The following is a 22,668-nucleotide window of genomic DNA, read 5'->3' as shown; positions in this document are numbered from 1 at the left end:
AAAAATTAGTGAGCAATAATTACTTAGCCATAAAAAGGAATGAAATGGTGGCAATTTTCAGCAACATGGATGGACCTAGAGATCATCATTGTAAGTGAAATCAGACAGAGAAAGACAAATTTGACATCACTTATATGTAGAATCTAAAAAAATAATACAAATGAATCTATATATAAAACGGAAATAGACTCGGAGATAGAAAACAAACTTATAGTTACCATAAGGGAAAGAAAGGCAAGGAGGGACAACTTAGGAATATGAAATTAACAAACATACACTACTATACATTAGATAGGTAAGAAACAAGGATATACTATATAGCATAGGGAATTTTATTCAATATCTTTTTTTTAAGGAGGTATAGAAACAAATTTTATTTTTTTTTTCATTTATTTTTATTAGTTGGAGGCTAATTACTTTACAATATTGTAGTGGTTTTTGCCATACATTGACATGAATCAGCCATGGATTTACATGTGTTCCCCATCCTGATCCCCCCCTCCCGCCTCCCTCCCCATCCCATCCCTCTGGGTGTTCAATATCTTATAATAATCTATAGTGGAATATAATCAATAAAATAGCTAAATCACTATGCTGTGTATCTGAAACACATTGTCATAAATCAACCATACTTTAATGTATTAAGAAAAAAGTAGTGAATGACTTCCAGCTAGAGGGATGCCAGGGAAGAATTTGGAGGGAAGCATATTTGAGGAGAATCTTGATAAAAATGAGCTAATAAAGAATTTCTTTGTCCAAATCTGGCTGTAATTTGAATTTGGTAAAAATGGGTTCAAGAGAATCTTTAATTTCCAGGTTGTTAAAGTGAAGCTTGGTATTAGCAGGAGCTTGAGGGTCACATGGAGGATCCTTTCCAGAAGGGGTGTTGTCCCTCCTCCCCCAGACAGCCTGCTAGGAAGCCCCAGGTATACCATTTAGCCCGACCTGTGACCACAGAGCACAGGAGGCCATTGGCTTCCTTGCGTCTAGCCTCCCTGATTTTCTCTGTCGTGTGTGTGTCTCTGCTTCCCCAGCACGGAGCCCAGTGTTTTCCTACTTAGCATCTTCTCTCCGGGGACTCTGGACCATCCGGGCGTACAAAGCTGAACAGAAATTTCAGGAACTGTTTGATGCACACCAGGATTTGCACTCAGGTCTGTAAGTTTCTGGAGATGATTTCTAAGGATGGGATGTGCTGCCTTCTGAGGCCTGACCTCCCTCTCGGGTGGCTGACTGGTCAGCATCTATCTCTGTGCTGCCCCACATTCCCCTCTGCACACCTGCCTCCCCCACCCCTTCCTCTTAGCATCTCTTCTGTATTCCCCACTTTCCCTGTCACACCCCTGCTTTTCCCCCTTGATTGACTTGCATTGTGCTTCCATCACTGTGCCCTTTGGTCTTCTGTTCCTTTAGAGTAGGAGCCAATGAACTTTTTTTTTTCTTTTTGGCAAAAATCCAGATAGAAAATACTGTAGGCTTTGTGTGCTATACTGTCTCTGTTGTAACTTTTCAACTTTCCCGTTGTAGAGCAAAGACAGGCAGCAAATGGCTGTGGCTGTGTTCCAATAAAACTTTATTCACAAAGCCAGGTGGTGGCTATTCTTGCCCCCCAGGCTGTAGTTGCTGACTCTCTTTTTAGAGCATGAGCATGTAAAGCAGCAGACCTGACTGAGGAAAAAAAATCCTGATTTGCTTTCCTCTTGATGTATATTATTCTATCAGTGAAGTTTTTTCTAGGTAGAAATTTCAGAATTTACTCTAAGTTTATAAAATCCTGGCCTGTATCTTCAATTTGTATTGTATTTTGGAGGTAAAATGGCATTTTGTAAGCCACATGCAGATCCTGTAGCTGAAGGTCATTTAGACACTGGCTCCTAAGAATACACACATGCCCTGTAGTGAGGGCAGAAGGTGCTGGAATCAGAGTGTGATCTGTGTTGTCAGAGAGCTGGGAGCAGTTGCCCCTGTGAGAGAATGATCTTCAGGTTGAGGCCTAGCACTGAAGGAAATGCACCAATGAGATCATTTCCCCTCTTCTTTCTTAGAATTGTTTTTCTGTTGATGATATGTGGGTTTAAGTTTTCGTGTATGCTTCCCACAAAGCCCTTGGACTGATTCCTATGTGTATCACACATTGTCTTGTGGACTCTTTAGTTTCCTTGAGTATGTAACTTTGCTGTCCTACCTTGTGTAAAATCTTCTACAGCTCAACTGAGCAAAATGCTCTTCCTCATTAGAAGCAGTTAACATGGTTTTTCTACTGATTTATTGTATTTATTATGGTTCACAAATCCAGAGACCTTCTTCCTGCTTTTGACGACATCCCGATGGCTCGCTGTGTATCTAGATGTCATCTGTGCTGTCTTTGTCACTGTTGTTGCCTTTGTGTCCCTGATTCTGGAAGAAAGTAAGTATAAATGTAACTACTTGTAATATCATTATAATTTATAGTTTTATTTACATGTATTAAACTTGTTCCATCTTGTTTAACATGTACTGTTCAGTTCTAATGAATTGTATTAAAGTGTTTTCAGCATATGATTCCATCTTCTATATGAAGTCATCTCTGTCTAAATTAGATTTTTATCTTTATCTTTGAATGAGTTGACATCTATAGAGCTGTAGCAAGCTGCCCTTCTGAACATTCCAGATAGTGTCATGTAGTTGGGAGGAGAAAACCAAGTTTACTATTACATTAAGCTTTTGTCCAGTTAGTTTTAGGGTTACTTGGATTAGTTGCAGGTGCCTGGTTCACTGAGATGAGAAAGATTCTCTGCAGGAAAGAAGTGTCCTCACTGCTCTGTGGGTACCAGATGAGCAGGTATTGGCATGTGTGCCATGAATTCACCATCTCTAAGTATTCCACAGTAGCAGCATTGAATCAAAATCTTTTAATATGGAACAATGAAAATAGTATTTTAGATTTAAAAGCACTGGCTGTTAGAACCGATTGTCTTTTTTTTTTTCTCGTGGTTTCAACTGCAGCTGCCTTGGATATACAAAGTGAAATTATCTAAAGTTTCTTGAAACCATAATGATGGAAATTTGAATAATGATATTATTTCTCACCTATATGATACTGTCAAGTTAATGTCAATCCTGTTTGGATTAATAAACTCATTTTGTAGTCTTTTTAAATTCATAGTGGGTTTTTTTCACTGTATTATGGTCTCAATCACACATAGTAAAAGTATGTGTGTTCAGTTCAGTTCAGTCGCTCAGTTGTGTATGACTCTTTGCGACCCCATGAACCACAGCATGCCAGGCCTCCCTGTCCATCACCAACTACCGGAGTCCACCCAAACCCATGTCCATCGAGTCGATGATGCCATCCAACCATCTCATCCATGTCATCTCCTTCTCTTCCTGCCCTCAATCTTTCCCAGCATCAGGGTCTTTTCCAATGAGTCAGCTCTTTGCATGACGTGGCCAAAGTATTGGAGTTTCATCTTCAACATCAGTCCTTCCAATGAACACCCAGGACTGATCTCCTTTAGGACGGACTGGTTGTATGTGTAATATTATCATTATATGCAAATGGTTTAAATATATAAATGAGTTTTTTTAGTAAAGTGACAGAGGAGCTGGGTTCGTGGTTAAGAACAGGACTGACTATATTCCCCTTCTTCTTCCTCATTTAGCTTTGACTCCTGGGCAGGTTGGCCTGGTCCTGTCTCTTGCCTTCACACTCACGGGGATGTTCCAGTGGTGCATCAGGCAAAGCATCGAAGTTGAGAACCTGGTGATGTTTATCTTAACGTTCTTTATCTTTTCAGGTCTTCTTGCCATTAAATGGCATAAAAACTCTTCTTATGTAATATATTAGAACTGTTATTTTTACATCATAGATAACATTTTTTATATCTTCCTCCATGTATTTAAAATTAACATAACATAAAAAACATATCTTTTTCTCAGACCTATAAATGCCATGGCAGCAGGTTTTACATTCATCACAAGCCATCTTCTCATGTAATAAATATATCTGTAGGAGGAAGGTTCTGAAATCCTAAAGAAGATATTAGCTAATTTCTTAGGTGCTTGTTTGTTTTCATTTCTTAATGGATAATTCCTCATTCTTGGTAAATGGAGAATTTAGTATTTTGAGTTTTTTGTTTAGTTAATAGATATTGCTCCCCTCCCCCCATTTTATCATTTATTCTTGTATGTGTTGAATATCTGAATTTGCTGGTGTTCCTCTTGGAATGTGCTATCAGAGGTATCGAGTTATAGTTGTTTAGGAGGCCTTAGACAATATGTAAATTGTCTCCTCTTTTGAATATTTATACCTTCTCCTAAAAGAAGAAAAACAATAAAAACAAAAATTTTCCATTTCATTCTCCTAATAGAGTACAAAGTGACTAACTACTGAAATGAAGTTTGATGACAATACAGTTGTGCTTGTCTATCACAGGTGGCCCTTCTGTAGCCACACATTGCTGACTGGTCTTTAAGTGTTCTTTTCTTTGACAAAATTCACTTGTTTTTTATTCATATATGAAAAGTAGGATCAGTAAAATCTTAACATTCCACTAATTCTTTTAGTTTTAATATAATGTTTAAGGAAGTAGCTGTAAGTGAAAGGGTTAAAAGACATTAAGTCTGCAAATCATCAAAGGCTTCATCAAGTTCCTACTTCTATCTTTTGGGGTTGCTTACACCTGAGATATCCTTAAAATTATAAAAGCAGATATAGATACAAATGCAGAAATTTCACTTACAGTTTCTGAATATCTATAAGTAAGATGCTTTGTTCCTAACTCATGTGATATCATATGTCTTTTAGATGATTTCAGTAGAAAGGGTGATTGAATATACAAACCTAGAGCAAGAAGCAAGCTGGGAATATGAGTTTCGTCCACCGCCAGCCTGGCCACATAATGGATGGATAACCTTTTGGCATATTAACCTCACATACAGCTTAGATGGGCCTCCAGTACTTGTGGACCTGTCACCAGACTTTAAGTCAGGAGAAAAGGTTTGTTTAAGCCATTTACCTCTTTAAAATCCAGCTAAAGATTCACCACTGTATCTGCTGTTATTATTCTTTGTTAGTGTGCCTGGGGACTCTTTCTTCCTCTGTGAATGCAGGTTAGATCAGTGATGTTGTGGGTGAATCTTTCCTGGAAACTGATCACTGAATGGGGATCCCGGCCTTTCTTTCCCTGTGTCTTGAGTTCCCTCATGGTGGTTGGTGAGCCCAGGGCTCTGGAGCCGGGACTTAACCTAACCCAGGACACTGTATGTGACACCTGATTGTTCATAAAGAGTCTTGGAAGTCAGCCCTGGCTCCTTGTCCCTAACTCACCAATATCTCATTCCTTTCCATGTTTTCTTTTTTGTATTTCTGAAATCTTCTCTTCCTCCCATGGCACCCTTCAGTTGCAGCCTCCTCCTCTGTCTCTTGACTCTTTCTGTAAGACTTGTTCTCTGCTGACCCACACTTTCCCATCCCACCCACAGACTGCTTCTTTTTGAAGCACAGATCTGATCCTTACTTACCAGTATACAATAAGATGATGCTGGAACCATAGTACAACACCAAATCCATACAAGCAGGCCCAGAATCATGACTCAATCATGTGTAAGGAACCAGAGGCCCCAGCTAGAGGCAGAGTCCAGAAATTTGATCAGAGTCAATGAAAGCAGAGCCACAGGAACAGGGAAAGATCCATATGGGAGACGGAAGAGAGGCTTGTGACCTGGACTTGCCAGCCTATTGGTCTGTTGATGTTCCTTTCACATTCAGCTTGAGGCCCTTGGCTGAGACCAGGGCAGAGTCTTAAAGAAGAGACTAAACCAGAACAGACAAGGTGGTTGGGAGCTCTTCCCCCATCTGCCTCTCCAGCCAGTATGTCTCCTGACTTAAACACCCCCTCTGTACTCAGGTAGTGCGTAGGTTACCCTCCAAGCACCACATCCTCCCAGCTTCCAGTGTGTATACACCGCCCTTCTACTTCACAGACCTGTCCTGATGAATGTCTTCATTTTCTGAGTTAATTCTAATGCATCTTCTTCTGTGAGACCTTCAGTTATTCTTCAGCATCTTATATATTATTTTTTTCCTTTTATTTTTATTTCTTTTTTTTTGCATTTATTTTTATTAGTTGGAGGCCACAGCAATCAGAGCAGAAAAAGAACTAAAAGGAATCCAGATATATTATTTTTAAGATAGCATTTATGGCACACCTGTGTTCACAACAGCACTAATTGTGGTAGCCAAAACTTGGAAGTATCCAAGTTCCATCAACAGATAAATGGATCAACAAATGTGGAATATCCTTAAAATGAAATATTATTCATCCTTAAAAAGGAAGAAAATTCCAACCTATAGATAAACCATGAGGACATTATGTTAAATGAAATAAGCTAGAAATAAAAGCAACAAATACTGTATGATTACACTTATATGAGGTTCTTAGAGTAATCAAATTCATAAAGACAGAAAGTAGAATGGTGGTTGCCAGGAACTGGGGAGGGGAAATGAGGAGTTACTGTTCAATGAGTACAGAATTTCAGTTTTACAAAGCATAGAATATTCTGAAGATTGGTTGCACAACAATGTGACTATGCCTAACACTAAACTGTACACTTAAAAATTGTCAAGTTGGTAAATTTTGTTATGTGAATTTTACCACAATTAAGATAGTACCTGTGGCATGACTTATAAATTTGGGTCTGTGTCACACAAAACCCTGAGGCTTCTTAAGGTCAGGGACCATCTTTGTTCCCCAGAAAGTGATATTCTGCAGGTCACACAGAGGGTGCTGAGGGATTGCTGGCTGGGTGAGTGAGTAACACACAGGTGTGAGCAGCTAGTAACCAACACACACACACGACAATTCCATAAACAACTGATTGCCTAGCATGTTAAGTACTTTAAACTGCTCTTTCCACCACAGACCCATCTAGTGAACTATAGCCATAATTTAATGAATGAAACCCTTGTGACATGGAAGAATAAATATTCAATTCAGTGTCCAAATTATACCCAGGGAGCAGCTTCAGTTAGTCGCAGGGCAAAAGTTTCCTTTTAACTGTTTCCAGTTTCATTGTCGACCTGGGGAAAGGTGAGGATTCCTGTGGTGGGAAAACATTCACTGCACTTTTGATGCAGTCCTGTCCCTGAGAGCACTGTAGGTGATGTTTACTTAACAGCTGAACAACAACAGTTTCCACCATATTTTCTGTTGTAAATTTGTTTCTGTTAATTTTCACTCATCTTAAATTTCCCCCAAAGCCAAAAACATGAATTATCTAAGAAACTCTGCAGTGTATCTTAGGAACATAACAGATTTGTATTCTATCATCTTAAACCCCCCAATCATAGAGTTATCTGAGGTTCTAAAATGTTTGAGGGGAGGCTGAGTCTCGAGACTGAATTAATAACTGCAGTAACATGACTTTTGACTTGTGTCATTGTCCAACCACAGCATCACCATTAGCTTCATTTCTGTGTTGGGAGACTATACCCAGGCAGCACAGTAGTGAAGCCATTTCACTCCACCTGTGTACATCCCAGTATTTCTCTCCTGGGTTAAAAGCAATGAAACTCAATGAAAGCAAAGTCAGAGGAGCAGAGAAAGATCCAAGTGGGAGATGGCAGAGAGGTTTGTAACCTGGACCTGCCAGCCTCCAGGTTTGTTGGTGATGTTCCTTTCACACTCAGCTTGAGGCCCTTGGCTGAAACCAGGGCAGTCTTAAAGAAGAGACTAAACCAGAATAGACCTCTTCTGTCCCGTTTTTTGGGACACCCCTATGGTGTTGGATTTGATTGCGAGAAGCTGCTTCAGGGGAGGACGTGGCAGTGAGCCAGCCCAGCAGAAGTGGGGTTCTATTCTCTTTCCATCATGTCCTCTACTGTCCTGATTCCCGGAAGTTAAGAGTCAACAGGAAAATGTAGAAGGTACCATGCATGTTTCTAATTCATGAAATAAACAGCAAGTAAAAATAAAGACCCAAAACGAGGTTTAAAAACACCCTAGGCTTTCTAGGTAGATTCTGAACATGGGCTAAGAGTTTTTCATTTAGATGATTTTGTGGTTGATTTGTTCATTTTAGAGGGTACTTGCTGGGTCTTTGCAAAACATTTTCCAGATCTAGAAGTAGATTGGTTTGTTATTTATTTATTCTTTTTCTTGCTCAAAGCTATTACTCAGATAATACATTTTTACAGATGCTTACTAGACCTTGCTATAATGTGAAAACTATTACTATCCTACATTTTCTCATTTTTTACCTAATATTTTTTTCAATAACCCCTCTTCTTACTTCCAGATTGTCCCACTTCCCCTCCTAGCTTCCTAATTTCCTGAGACTCAGACTGTGTTTCCAGGGCCAGCAGCACCTACATCACCTGGGAGCTTCTTAAAAATATAGTCTCAGGCCTACGCAGACCTCTTGACTCAGCATCACATTTGAACAAGAAACTCCCAGTAAAGTCCTTTCTATCCCATAGACAGTTTTTCATGGCTGATACTCTGTGATTTCCATGAAATGTCCTTTGACAGTTGAAATTGAGCTCATTAATCAACCAAACCCATGTTGTGACTGAGCATGAGGCTCTAGAAAGTTCTGTGCCAGTTACCCTACTGATTTATTTGCTTTTATGTTCTGCAAATTGTACTTTTACATTATAATTCAACTCTGTGATTCCATTGCATTTATTTGCATCTTTCTAGTGGAGTCTGTCTTCATCACAGGCAGTTTTCATCCTGTTCCCACCTTCCCCACACCAGCCTCCTGCAGGGACTGGAGGGAATTCCCACAGGCTCAGCCCTGCCTGGACCTGAAGTCAGAGACAACCCCATGCAGCAGTGTATGTGCAGCTCTTTCACTACTTGATGGAATCAAAAATGTCTTGCTGCCCTGAGCAGGGCACGAGGTCTTTTTGGCCTGTTTCCTAGGCACCATGAGCCCCATTTAGCAGCATGTTTCTCTCCCAGCCCTGCTGTGGGTGCTGGTTCTTCTTGCTGACAGCCAGCCCACCTGACCTCGGGTACCCTCTCTGCTTAGAGATGTCATCCTTTTTGACACACGCACCACATTATATACATATGTGTCCATGTCATACTTTAACTCTCTGGCCATAGGATCTATATGGTAGGCCTGATCCTTTATCTGCAGCCACACCTCTCCTCACTTTCTCTGTTCTAGCTACCCAGAGGGACATGATAAGGTACCAGGATATCCAGGAGATAAGGAAGAAACCAGCAGGTGGAAAAGCAGCAAATGCACATGGATTTGAGTCCTGTCTTGTGACTTATGAGCTCTGTTGTTTCAGACAGACTAATCTTAAAAGCTTCAGTGTTTACTTTTGCAAAATGGAAGTGATAGGACCTAACCTTTAGGGTTGTTGTATTAATATAAATTAGGGCTTACCAGGTAGTGCAGTGGTAAAGAACCTGCCTGCCAGTGCGGGAGAGTTAGGAGATGTGAGTTCAGTCCCTGGGTCAGGAAGATCTCCTGGAGAAGGAAATGGCTTCCCACTCCAGTATCACCACTTGGAAAATCCCACAGACAGAGGAGCCTGGCAAACTACAATCCATGGGGTCGCAGAGTCAGATACAACTGAGCAACTTTACAAACACACACATTAATACAAATTAAACAAGATAATACATGTAAAGCATGTATAGACCAGCACACAGTAAATGCTTAGACAAAGATACTTGTCATTTTCATGAGATATAAAATGACCTTAACCACTTACGCTGTATAAATTGTTGTTTGTCCCATGAAAATGAGAGGTTGGCCTTTTCAGTTGTATTTATGGCTATAGGATTTATCTGCTATGTCTATATCTCTTTCTAGCTTATCATATACTTAAATAATACGGTAATCAATTTTACATAAATTTCTCCAGCTTGAGCTAAAAACCTCAGATCCCTATGGAATGCCTCTTTTGTACAAAACGCCACAGGTAATCCAAATAATACAAAGGCAAATCCAATAAATATCCACTGTCAACATATATAGTCCAGTTGAAGAAATGAGCAAATGGTTGTATTAGCTTAATAGCTTGTGCTAAGTCGCTTCAGTTATGTCCGACTCTGTGTAACCCTATGGATTGTAGCCTGCCAGGCTCCTCTGTCCATGGGATTCTCCAGGCAAGAATACTGGAGTGGGTTGCCATGACCTCCTGCAAGGGATCTTCCCAACTCAGGTATTGAATCCACGTCTCCAGCATCTCCTGCATTGCAGGCAGATTCTTTACTGCTGAGCCACTGGGGAAACCATTATGATATAGAAGGTGGTCACAATTCATACAGAAATTTAGAAAAAGATGATGTAACATCTGTTAGGGTTGGGAGAATTCCATGTGAAGGGACAAGGGAGAGCATTTCTGAGGAATTAGGTATGTGAGACACTTAGTGACCTTTGGATAGGGTTTCAGCCAGTAGAAATGTATGCAAAAGACATTTTGGGGAGGTGGGATCAGCATAAACAAAGGCACTGTGCCATGAATCAGTGAATAAAGAATTAGGCACCTGCAAAGCATTTAGAGAAATGAACTACTAGGTGTGTAACACACATTTTCACGTTCAACCCTCACAACTACCTAGTGACCCCGAGGAAGCTGATTCATGGAGAGGAAGAATGGAAAAGTCAGTGGGGGCAGGTTTGTAGAAGAGATTTCCTGGGGTGGAGTGCCAGGCACAGAGATGTCCTTTGGTAGTTTAATCTGAGAAGTGAATGCATGTGAACCTGAGTGGGCAGGGAGCCAGGAGCTGCTGTACCTCCAGCAAGTCATCCTAGGAAAGTGATTCCATTTTTTGGAATCAAACTGAGGTCAATCAAAACAAAGTTATGTGGTTTGTGAATGTGTAGGAAAATGGGTGGGAATAGAAGATGATACTATATTTCTGGAGGGTAGGTTGGCAGTACTTAACAGCTTGTTCTGAAAATGTTCATACCTGATTCTCAGCAGTTTCACATCCAAGAATTTATCTTAAGGAAAGAAAGTTGTTTCCAAAGATTTAGCTTCAAGGATAATAAACAGTTATTTATAATAATATATATTATATAATATATAATATTATTTATAATAAAATATCAGAGACTGAATATCCACCAATATGAGACTTATTAAATAAATGATAAAATACACTGTAATATTATGTACCCATTAAATAAATATTTTTATGAAATACTAAATGAAAACTAAACAGTATATTCATATTAAACTTATTTTTTTTAATATATGAACTTAACATTTTAAAAAATGCATACACAGAGATAAAGAAAAAAAATAATAGAATACACACACAAGAAAGAAAATGTATCAACATCTTGTCTGGTTCAAGACAGTGGAGTAGAAGGGCGTATGCTCATCTCCTGCGAGACCACCAAAATCTCAACCAGCTGTTGGACAAACACTGGCAGGAGAATGCTGGAACCCACCAATACAAGATACCCCATGTCCAGAGACAAATAAGAAGCTACAACAAGATGGTAGGAGGGGTGCAAACATGATAAAATCAAATACCATACCTGCTGGATGGGCAATACACAATCTGGAGAACAATAATACCAATGAAGTTCTCCCACTGTTGTGAAGGTTCTGAGCCTCATGTCAGACTTGCCAGCCTGGAGATCTAGCAAAGGGACTGGAAATCCCCAGAGAATCAGTCTTCAAACACCAATGGGACCTGTGGGACTTACACAGGACTAGGGAAACAGAGACTCCACTCTTGGAGGGCACAAACAAAATCTTGTGTGCATCAAGACCCAGGGAAAAGGAGTAGTGACCCCAAAGCAGACTGAACAAGACCTACCTGCTAGTGTTGGAGGGTCTCCTGTGGAGGTGTGGGTGGGCAATGGCTTGCCATGGAGATGGGAGCACTGGCAACAGCAGTCCTGGAAGGAGTTCCTTGGCATAAATCCTCATGGAGTACAGGCTTGGTTGCCTCAGACTAAACAAGGAGGAGAGAGGAAGCCCAAACACATCAGTGGATAATTAGATTAAAGGTTTACTGAGCATGGCCCTGCCCACCAGATCAAAACCCAGTTTGAAGAAATAATAGCTGAAAACTTCCCTAACATGGGAAAGGAAATAGTCAACGAAGTCCTAGAAGTGCAGAGAGTCCCAGGCAGGATAAACCCAAGAAGGAACACACCAAGATACATAGTAAATCAAACTGACAAAAATTAAAGATAGAGATAAAATATTAAAAGCAACAAGGGAAAAATGATAACACACAAGGAAATTCCCATAAAGTCATCAGCTGATTTCTCAATAGAAACTCTATGAGCCAGAATGGAATGACCTGATATATTTAAAGTGATGAAAGCGAAGAACCTAAAACCAAGAATACTCTATCCAGCAAGCCTCTCCTTCAGATTTGATGGAGAAATCAAAAGCTTTACAGAAAAAAATGTTAAGAGAATTCAGCACCATCAAACCAGCTTTACAACAAATGAAGGAATCACAAGAGAAGGAAAAGACCTACACAAAATAAATCCAAAACAATTAAGAAAATGGTAATAAGATCATGCATATTGATAATTATCTTAAATGTAAATGGATTAAATGCGTCAACCAAAATACATAGACTGGCTGGGCAGATGAGAACATGTGCATGTATGCACTTCCACTTATCACTCTTACTTAACCCTCTAATTAGTATATAATTATTTTATATTGTTAGGTTAATCATGTTTCCATTATGTCTTGCAATTGTAATTATCTTTATTTTTTGGTCTAGTATTCAATGTGAAAACTGATAAACATATTTTACTATTGTGATTATGTAACTGTTGTTCACTTAATACCATTGTATCATGATTCATCAACAGAAAATAATAGAATTCTATATCACTAAAACTACCATTTAATAGAAAAACTTGTAATCACCTTTTAAAATCCAGATACATAATAGAATTATCTTGGAATTTAATTTTGAAAAGTATACATGCCCAGGTATTGCTATTTTTCTCCAAAGCTCCAGATGTATTTCTAATGAGTGGCTATGTTTAAAAGTAACTGGACTATATGATGATCTTTTACTTTTATATAGTACGTTTCACTTTTTCTATTTTATATTCAGTGCTTCCATTTTATTTAGTTCATGTTTCCAATTTTTCCATCTCTTTTTTTGTTATTCTTTCTCAAACATAATAGAAAAGCTTTTGTATACATATATGTATAGTATTTATAATATATATGTTTTAGAAGATTTATGCATTTTTGCCCAGCTGAAAAAAATTATGATATTTTGATTCCACTTGTTTGACTTGTTATACATAGAATGCTGGATTTCTAATTTATATTCACTCAAAACTTTGATATACTTCCATGTATTTTGGCATAAAATATTACTGCTAAACATCTAGAAAATGTATTACCTTAGTGACTTAAAAAGCATTTTGAATGAGGCTTGAAACTTCTAATCCAATTCTGAGAATATGAAGAAATACTATGTTGTAAAAAAAATAAAATAAAAATTAACAACTAATACAGTATTATTAACTAAAGTACAGATTTTGTTCAGTTTTCACAAAATTTTATGCCATTGTCCATTATTTGTTTTCATGCCTTATTCAAGATTCCACATTGTATTTAATTGCATTGAGCATGCAACAAATTCTGTTAAATTACAAATATTTTCTAATTTTCCTTTTTATGGTTTCTTAGATGCGCTCATCATTTAAAAATGGACATTTAATTTCCAAATACTTGAGATTTCATTTAAAGTATCTTTATATTAATTTCTCATTTAAATGCTTTCGTCTCTGCAATGACCCTCTGTGTGTTTTTTTCAGTCCAACTTTACTGAGGTTTTCAATGACTAAGTCAAAGATCGTTCTTGGTAAATGTCACACTGCACTTGAAAATATGTGGGTTATTTTCAAATATCTCTTGATATTCATCTCTAACATAATTCCACAGTGATAAGAGAACAGATTCTGTATGATTTCAATACCCTTGGAGCGTGAAACTTTTGCACCTTTTTTTATGTCTCTGTATATGTTCCTGTGTCTCCTAGCTTACAGTTTGTGGGAACTTGAATTTGTATCCTACTCTTGTATGAAAACTGTGTAAATCCTAATTATGTTGAATTGGTTTATAGTGCTTTTAAGGTCTATATCCTTCTGCTTCTCTGTGTATTCATTCTATTATGGATATCCATAACTATATCCTTCTGCTTCTCTGTATATTCATTCTATTAATTTTTGAGAGTTTGATATTGAAACTCCAGCTAAAAATCTTAATTTATTTACTTAAGAAATAATTATAATATATAGTGAAACTATATGTAACCTTGTTCTATATTTTCCAAGTCTCCTATAAATGTGTTATCATACTTTCCTAATTTAAAGAAAATAAAATATAAAAAATAAAATATATCAACATCTTAATAATGGTTTTTTCAGAGTGCTGGGATAATGGGTAGTATTTATTTGCTTTTCAGATTCATTTGCACTGGTACTGATTATGATTAAGAAGAGTTTGTTTTATTTTGTTTTTAAAAAGATGATGCAGCCTGATTGAATGTGGGCATAAAAATGAGTCTGACTCATGAAACATTGCAGTAGAATATTCAGGGGTTGCACCATTTCGGACTCAGGGAAAACTAAAAGCAATGTGGCTGTCATGAACCTATCAGCTTGGCAAAGAAGTAATGAGAGTAAATTAGGGAAGTTGGAGGAAGGGACTGGTTTGTGGTTTTGTGTGGTCACTGGGTATCAATCATGTTGAGTTTGATGTTTAAAGAGAGATCCAGTTGATTATGTCTAACTGCACATGTCTTAAGTTCATGTGGTTGTCAGAGACCAACCCTGCTCTTCTTGGAAAAATGGAAAAGAGTAGTCGCAAAGCAGCTACAGTAAGATTTTCTCCAATTTTTGGTGTTAGGAATATAAACTTACTTATACTCATGATAATCTCCACAGGAAATTGGTAAAACCATTTGCAACCCAGGAAATATTCAGGCTATAGTTTTGATGACTCATTTGCAGAAATAGCCTGGTCTGGGTTTTCTTTGATTTGTCTTCTTCATAAGGTCCTCTCTGAAGTTTATAGCTCATAGCCTTGTGATTGTGAGCAGCTCTTGGTGTCCCTGTGTATTTTGGCCTTTTACCCAGTTTGCAAATATTCCAGTTTGCACAAATGGATCCGTTTCAGTAGAGCCGATAGTATGGGAACATACACACACTCTCACAGACACAGTTCTCACCTGTGTCCTGATGTGTGTCAGTTTACATATGAGAACAGCCAGAAATACAGGCGTACTGTTTTTGTCTTTTTTGTAAAGTTTTATTTATTTTTGGCTGTGCTGTTTTTTTGTTTTTTGTTTTTTTTTATTGCTTTACATATGCTTTCTCTAGTCGCGGTGAGCATGGCTACTCCTGTGATGCACCGGCTTCTCATTGCTGTGGCTTCTCTTGTTTCAGAGCACAGGCTCTAGGCACTCAGGCTCAGTAGTTGTAGCACATGGGGTCAGTGGTTGCAGTGTACTAATTTAGTGAAATCTTCCTGGATCAGAAATCGAACCTGTGTCCCCTACATTGGCAGGTGGATTCTAATCCACTGAGCCACCAGGGAAGTCCTAGACATAGCTGGTTTTATTGTGCTTCATAGGTACATTTTTTTACAGGTTGAACATTTGTGACAATCCTGCACGGAGCAAGTCCATTGGCATCATTTTTTCCTGCAGCATTTGCTCACTTTGTATCTCTTTGTAACATTTTGGCAATTCTCCCAATATTTAATACTTTTTCATTATTATTTGTTATGGTGATTAGTGATGTTTAATGTTACTACAGTCTGCTAATGGCTCTGGTGGTTAGCACTTTTTAGCAATAAAGTATTTGGAAATTAAGGTACATATATTTTTTTTGGGCATAATGCTTTTATAAACTTAGTAGACTACAGTATAGTATAAATATAACTTTAATATTCAAGAGAAAAAATATTAGTATGACTCACCTTACTTTGTGGTAACTCACTTTATTAAGGTGGTGTGGAACTAAATCTGCAATATCCTCAAGGTCTGCTTGTACACAGAACATATATATTCACTAAAACCTGCCTGTATGCAGTGAGGGTTCATCTAAATTATACAAATTAGAAATTACCATAAGGTACAAAATGGCTACAAAGGTAGGTAAAGTCAATCCACTCTTCTTACATTTAATCTCTATAAAGATAATTTTTTTTGAAATGTCATTATGGATTTTACATATTAAACTTTGAAACTTTGGAGGAATTCAAATGAAAAACTATGTAGAGTTCCCACTAAATAATCCTCATTTACTGAATTAATTTACACATGACTGAGAGCACATCTTATGCCACTCATTTCTGTTTATTTAGAAATCTAAATGGTGATGAAATCATCCCTTATGAGGCTACTACCAGAGAATTTGCAGTTGGACAAGCTCATTGGAAAAAAGACCAGTTTCTGCATGCATGATTGATATACACAACTAAAAACTAGCTACTATAATATAGTTTAATTCATGACCAGCATTTCACCTGCATTATATTGATTCTCTGATCATATGGTTAGTGCACTTAATTTCTCTCTGCTTTGGTTTTAGTAACTAGACTGATACTTGACATGTGTCTTTCCAAGGTGGAATTATAAGTATTAATTGGTTTGTAAAATGCCTTTTGAAGTGCTCAGATGAATGTTCCCATATAAATAGCAAATGCTCTTTGTGTTTTTATTGTTGATCTCATTATGTGTATTTTGTCTACTGACTACTGCCTCTTTTCTTTGGCAGTCTTTTCATTTTAGTTATATAATTGAATTTTTCTCTTTATTATTTTTACTTTTTAAATTATGAAAACATGATAACACTTGATAGGAGACTAGGAAAATACAGACCAAAGGTACATATAGTTGCACAATATATTACAATTGTTTGTTTTAAGTAGATAAATTAAGCTTTTCAGTTGGAGTTTCAATATCAAACTCTCAGAAATTAATAGAATGAATGTAGAGAGAAGTAGAATAATATTGTAGACTGAAAAGCATTATGAACCAATTCAACATAATTAAGATTTATACAGTTTTCACACAACAGAAAGATACAGTTTCTATTCAAGTTCCTATAGACTATATACAAGGAGACACTGAAATATATCCAGAGGCATAAGACCAGGTGTAGAAATTTCATGATCTAAAGGTATTGAAATCATATATAGTCTGTTCTTTTATTACTATGGAATTATGTTAGAGATGAATATTAAAACATATTTGAAATAACAAACAGATTTTCAAGTGCAGTGTGACATTTACCAAGAGAGATCTTTGACAGCCATTGCAAACCTCAATAAAGTTCAGTTCAGTTCAGTTGCTCAGTCGTGTCTGACTCTTTGTGACCACATGAATCGCAGCATGCCAGGCCTCCCTGTCCATCACCAACTCCTGGAGTCTACTCAAACTCATGTCCATCGAGTCGGTGATGCCATCCAGCCATCTCATCCTCTGTCGTCACATTCTCCTCCTGCCCCCAGTCCCTCCAGGCATCAGGGTCTTTTCCAATGAGTCAACTCTTCGCATGAGGTGACCAAAGTATTGGAGCTTCAGCTTCAGCATCAGTCCTTCCAATGAACACCCAGGACTAATTTCCTTTAGAATGGACTGGTAGCATCTCCTTGCAGTCCAAGGGACTCTCAAGAGTCTTCTCCAACACCACAGTTCAAAAGCATCAATTTTTCAGCGCTCACCTTTCTTCATAGCCCAACTCTCACATCCATACATGACCACTGGAAAAAGCATAGCCTTGACTAGACAGACCTTTGTTGGTAAAGTAATGTCTCTGCTTTTTAATATGCTATCTAGGTTGGTCATAACTTTCCTTCCAAGGAGTAAGCGTCTTTTAATTTCATGGCTGCAATCACCATCTGCAATGTTTTTGGAGACCCCTAAAATATAAAATCTGACACTATTTCCACTGTTTCCCCATCTATTTCCCATGAAGTGATGGGACCAGATGCCATGATCTTTTCTGAACATTGAGCTTTAAGCCAACTCTTTCACTCTCCTCTTTCAATTTCATCAAGAGGCTTTTTAGTTCTTCTTCACTTTCTGCCATAAGGGTGGTGTCATCTGCATATTTGAGGTTATTGATATTTCTCCCAGCAATCTTGATTCCCGCTTGTGCTTCTTCCAGCCCAGTGTTTCTCATGATGTATTCTGCATATAAGTTAAATAAGCAGGGTGACAATATACAGCCTTGACATACTCCTTTCCCTATTTGGAACCAGTCTGTTCTTTCATGTCCAGTTGTAACTGTTGCTTCCTGACCGGCATACAGGTTTCTCAAGAGGCAGGTCAGGTGGTCTGGTATTCCCATCTCTTTCAGAATTTTCCAGTTTGTTGTGATCCACACAGTCAAAGGCTTTGGCATAGTCAATAAAGCAGAAATAGTTGTTTTTCTGGAACTCTCTTGCTTTTTCAATGATCCAACGAATGTTGAAAATTTGATCTCTGGTTCCTCTGTCTTTTCTAAAACCAGACTGAACATCTGGAAGTTCACGGTTCACATATTGCTGAAGCATAGCTTGGAGAATTTTGAACATTACTTTGCTAGTGTGTGAGATGAGTGCAATTGTGCAGTAGTTTGAGCATTCTTTGGGATTGCCTTTCTTTGGGATTGGAATGAAAACTGACCTATTCCAGTCCTGTGGCCACTGCTGAGTTTTCCAGATTCGCTGGCATATGGAGTGCAGCACTTTCACAGCATCATCTTTCAGGATTTGAAATAGCTCAACTGGGAATTCCATTACCTCCACTAGCTTTGTTCGTAGTGATGCTTTCTAAGGCCCCCTTCACTTCACCTTCCAGGATGTCTGGCTCTAGGTGAGTGATCACACCATCGTGATTATCTGGGTCATTAAGATCTTTTTTGTACAGTTCTTCTGTGTATTTTTTTTTCATTTATTTTTATTAGTTGGAGGCTAATTACTTTACAGTATTGTAGTGGTTTTTGCCATACATTGACATGAAGCAGCCATGGATTTACATGTGTTCCCCATCCTGATCCCCACTACTGCCTCCCTCCCCATCCCATCCCTCTGGGTCTTCCCAGTGCACCAGCCCTGAGCACTTGTCTCATGCAACTAACCTGGGCTGGTGATCTGTTCCACCCTTGATGGTATACTTGTTTCAATGCTATTCTCTCAGAACATCCCACCCTTGCCTTCTCCCACGGAGTCCAAAAGTCTGTTCTGTACATCTGTGTCTCTTTTTCTGTTTTGCATATAGTGTTATTGTTACCATCTTTTTAAATTTGATATATATGTGTTAGTATGCTGTATTGGTCTTTATCTTTCTGGCTTACCTCACTGTGTATTATGAGCTCCAGTTTCATCCATCTCATCAGAACTGATTCAAATGAATCCTTTTTAATGGCTGAGGAATATTCCATTGTGTATATGTACCATAGCTTCCTTATCCATTCGTCTGCTGATGGGCATCTAGGTTGCTTCCATGTCCTGGCTATTATAAACAGTGCTACAATGAACATTGGGGTGCACTTGTCTCTTTCAGATCTGGTTTCCTTGGTGTATATGCCCAGGAGTGGGATCGCTGGGTCATATGGCAGTTCTATTTCTAGTTTTTTAAGAAATCTCCACACTGTTCTCCATAGTGGCTGTACTAGTTTGCATTCCCACCACCAGTGTAAGAGGGTTCCCTTTTCTCCACACCCTCTCCAGCAATTATTGCTTGTAGACTTTTGGATAGCAGCCATCCTGACTGGCATGTAATGGTATCTCATTGTGGTTTTGATTTGCATTTCTCTGATAATGAGTATGTTGAGCATCTTTTCATGTGTTTGTTAGCCATCTGTATGTCTTCTTTGGAGAAATGTCTGTTTAGTTCTTTGGCCCATTTTTTGATTGGGTCATTTATTTTTCTGGAATTGAGCTGCAGGAGTTGCTTGTATATTTTTGAGATTAATCCTTTGTCTGTTGCTTCATTTGTTATTATTTTCTCCCATTCTGAAGGCTGTCTTTTCACCTTTCTTATAGTTTCTTTTGCTGTGCAAAAGCTTTTAAGTTTCATTAGGTCCCATTTGTTTATTTTTGCTTTTATTTCCAATATTCTGGGAGGTGGGTCATAGAGGATCCTGCTGTGATTTATGTCGGAGAGTGTTTTGCCTATGTTCTCCTCTAGGAGTTTTATAGTTTCTGGTCTTTCATTTAGATCCTTAATCCATTTTGAGTTTATTTTTGTGTATGGTGTTAGAAAGTGTTCTAGTTTCATTCTTTTACAAGTGGTTGACCAGTTTTCCCAGCACCACTTGTTAAAGAGGTTGTCTTTTTTTCCATTGTATATCCTTGGCTCCTTTGTCAAAGATAAGGTGTCCATAGGTACGTGGGTTTATCTCTGGGCTTTCTATTCTGTTCCATTGATCTATATTTCTGTCTTTGTGCCAGTACCACACTGTCTTGATGACTGTGGCTTTGTAGTAGAGCCTGAAGTCAGGCAGGTTGATTCCTCCAGTTCCATTCTTCTTTCTCAAGATTGCTTTGGCTATTCGAGGTTTTTTGTATTTCCATACAAATTGTGAAATTATTTGTTCTAGTTCTGTGAAAAATACCGTTGATATCTTGATAGGGATTGCATTGAATCTTTAGATTGGTTTGGGTAGTATAGTCATTTCACAATATTGATTCTTCCAATCCATGAACACAGTATATTTCTCCATCCATTTGTGTCGTCTTTGATATCTTTCGTCAGTATTTTATAGTTTTCTATATATAGGTCTTTCGTTTCTTTATGTAGATATACTCCTAAGAATTTTATTCTTTTTATTGCAATCGTGAATGGTATTGTTTCCTTAATTTCTCTTTCTGATTTCTCATTGTTAGTGTATAGGAATGCAAGGAATTTCTGTGTGTTAATTTTATATCCTGCAACTTTACTATATTCATTGATTAGCTCTAGTAATTTTCTGGTAGAGTCTTTAGGGTTTTCTATGTAGAGGATCATGTCATCTGCAAACAGTGAGAGTCTTACTTCTTGTTTAAAAATATGGAATGCTTCACGAATTTGCTTGTCATCCTTGTGCAGGGGCCATTAATCTTCTCTGTATCGTTCCAATTTTAGTATATGTGCTGCCAAAGTGAGCACTTCTGTGTATTCTTGACACCTCTTCTTAATATCTTCCACTTCTGTTAGGTCCATACCATTTCTGTCCTTTATCGAGCCCATCTTTGCATGAAATGTTCCGTTGGTATCTCTAGTTTTCTTGAAGAGATCTCTAGTCTTTCCCATTCTGTTGGTTTCCTCTATTTCCTTGTGCTGATCCCGGAGGAGGGCTTTCTTATCTCTCGTTGCTATTCTTTGGAACTCTGCATTCAAATGGGACTATCTTTCCTTTTCTCCTTTGCTTTTCACTTCTCTTCTTTTCACAGCTATTTGTAACACCTCCTCAGACAACCGTTTTGCCTTTTTGCATTTCTTTTCCATGGGGATGATCTTGATCCCTGTCTCGTGTACAATATCACGAACCTCCGTCCATAGTTTATCAGGCACTCTGTCTATCAGATCTGGTCTCTTAAATCTATTTCTCACTTCCACTGTATGGTCATAAGGGATTTGATTTAGGTCATACCTGAATAGTCTCGTGGTTTTCCCTACTTTCTTCAATTTAAGTCTGAATTTGGCAATACGGAGTTCATGATTTGAGCCACAGGCAGTCCCTTTCTTGTTTTTGCTGACTGTAGAGAGCTTCTCCATCTTGGGCTACAAATAATATAATCAATCTGATTTTGGTGTTGACCATCTGGTGATGTCCATGTGTAGAATCTTCTCTTTTGTTGTTCGAAGAGGGTGTTTGCTATGACCAGTGTGTTTTCTTGGCAATACTCTATCAGCCTTTGCCCTGATTCATTCCGTACTCCAAGGCCAAATTTGCCTGTTACTCCAGGTGTTTCTTGACTTCCTACTTTTGCATTCCAGTCCCCTATAATGAAAAGGACATCTTTTTTGGTGTTAGTCCTAAAAGGTCTTGTAGGTCTTCATAGAACTCTTCAACTTTAGCTTCTTCAGGTTTACTGGTTGCGGCATAGGCTTGGATTACCATGATATTGAATGGTTTGCCTTGGAAACGAACAGAGATCATTCTATCTTTTTTGAGATTGCATCCAAGTACTGCATTTTGGACTCTTTTGTTGACAATGATGGCTACTCCATTTCTTCTAAGTGATTCCTGCCCACAGTAGTAGATATAATGGTCATCTGAGCTAGATTCCCCCATTCCTGTCCATTTTAGTTCGCTGATTCCTAGAATGTCGACATTCACTCTTGCCATCTCCTGTTTGACCACTTCCAATTTGCCTTGATTCATGGACCTAACATTCCAGGTTCCTATGCAATATTGCTCTTTACAGCATTGGACCTTGCTTCTATCACCAGTCCCATCCACAACTGTGTATTGTTTTTGCTTTGGCTCCATCCCCTCATTCTTTCTGGAGTTTTTTATTCACTGATCTCCATTAGCATATTGGGCACCTACTGACCTGGGGAGTTCCCCTTTCAGTATCCTATCATTTTGCCTGTTCATACTGTTCATGGGGTTCTCAAGGCAAGAATACTGAAGTGGTTTGCCATTCCCTTTTCCAGTGGCCCACATTCTGTCAGACCTCTCCACCATGACCCGTCCATCTTAGGTTGTCCCACACGGCATGGCTTAGTTTCATTGAGT

The 22,668-nt window shown here is 38.3% G+C and overlaps 1 protein-coding gene and 1 non-coding gene across 2 annotated transcripts in view; one reads left to right on the top strand and one right to left on the bottom strand.

The window, feature by feature from the left end:
• The window catches only part of LOC122686763 (ATP-binding cassette sub-family C member 4-like), a 201,940-nt gene that overhangs the window by 128,168 nt on the left and 51,104 nt on the right, over positions 1 to 22,668 (top strand). The window contains 4 exon segments of the mRNA XM_043892002.1: positions 1,035 to 1,154; positions 2,297 to 2,407; positions 3,642 to 3,742; positions 4,787 to 4,978. Of these exon segments, the coding sequence (XP_043747937.1) occupies positions 1,035 to 1,154; positions 2,297 to 2,407; positions 3,642 to 3,742; positions 4,787 to 4,978 (524 nt within the window).
• Positions 20,988 to 21,092, bottom strand: LOC122687117. The gene has a single exon (XR_006339020.1). It is a non-coding gene; the product is annotated as a U6 spliceosomal RNA (small nuclear RNA).

This window comes from Cervus elaphus, chromosome 30 (assembly GCF_910594005.1).
Source record: "Cervus elaphus chromosome 30, mCerEla1.1, whole genome shotgun sequence".
Classification (NCBI taxonomy): domain Eukaryota; kingdom Metazoa; phylum Chordata; class Mammalia; order Artiodactyla; family Cervidae; genus Cervus; species Cervus elaphus.
This window is presented reverse-complemented; position numbering and strand designations above follow the sequence as displayed.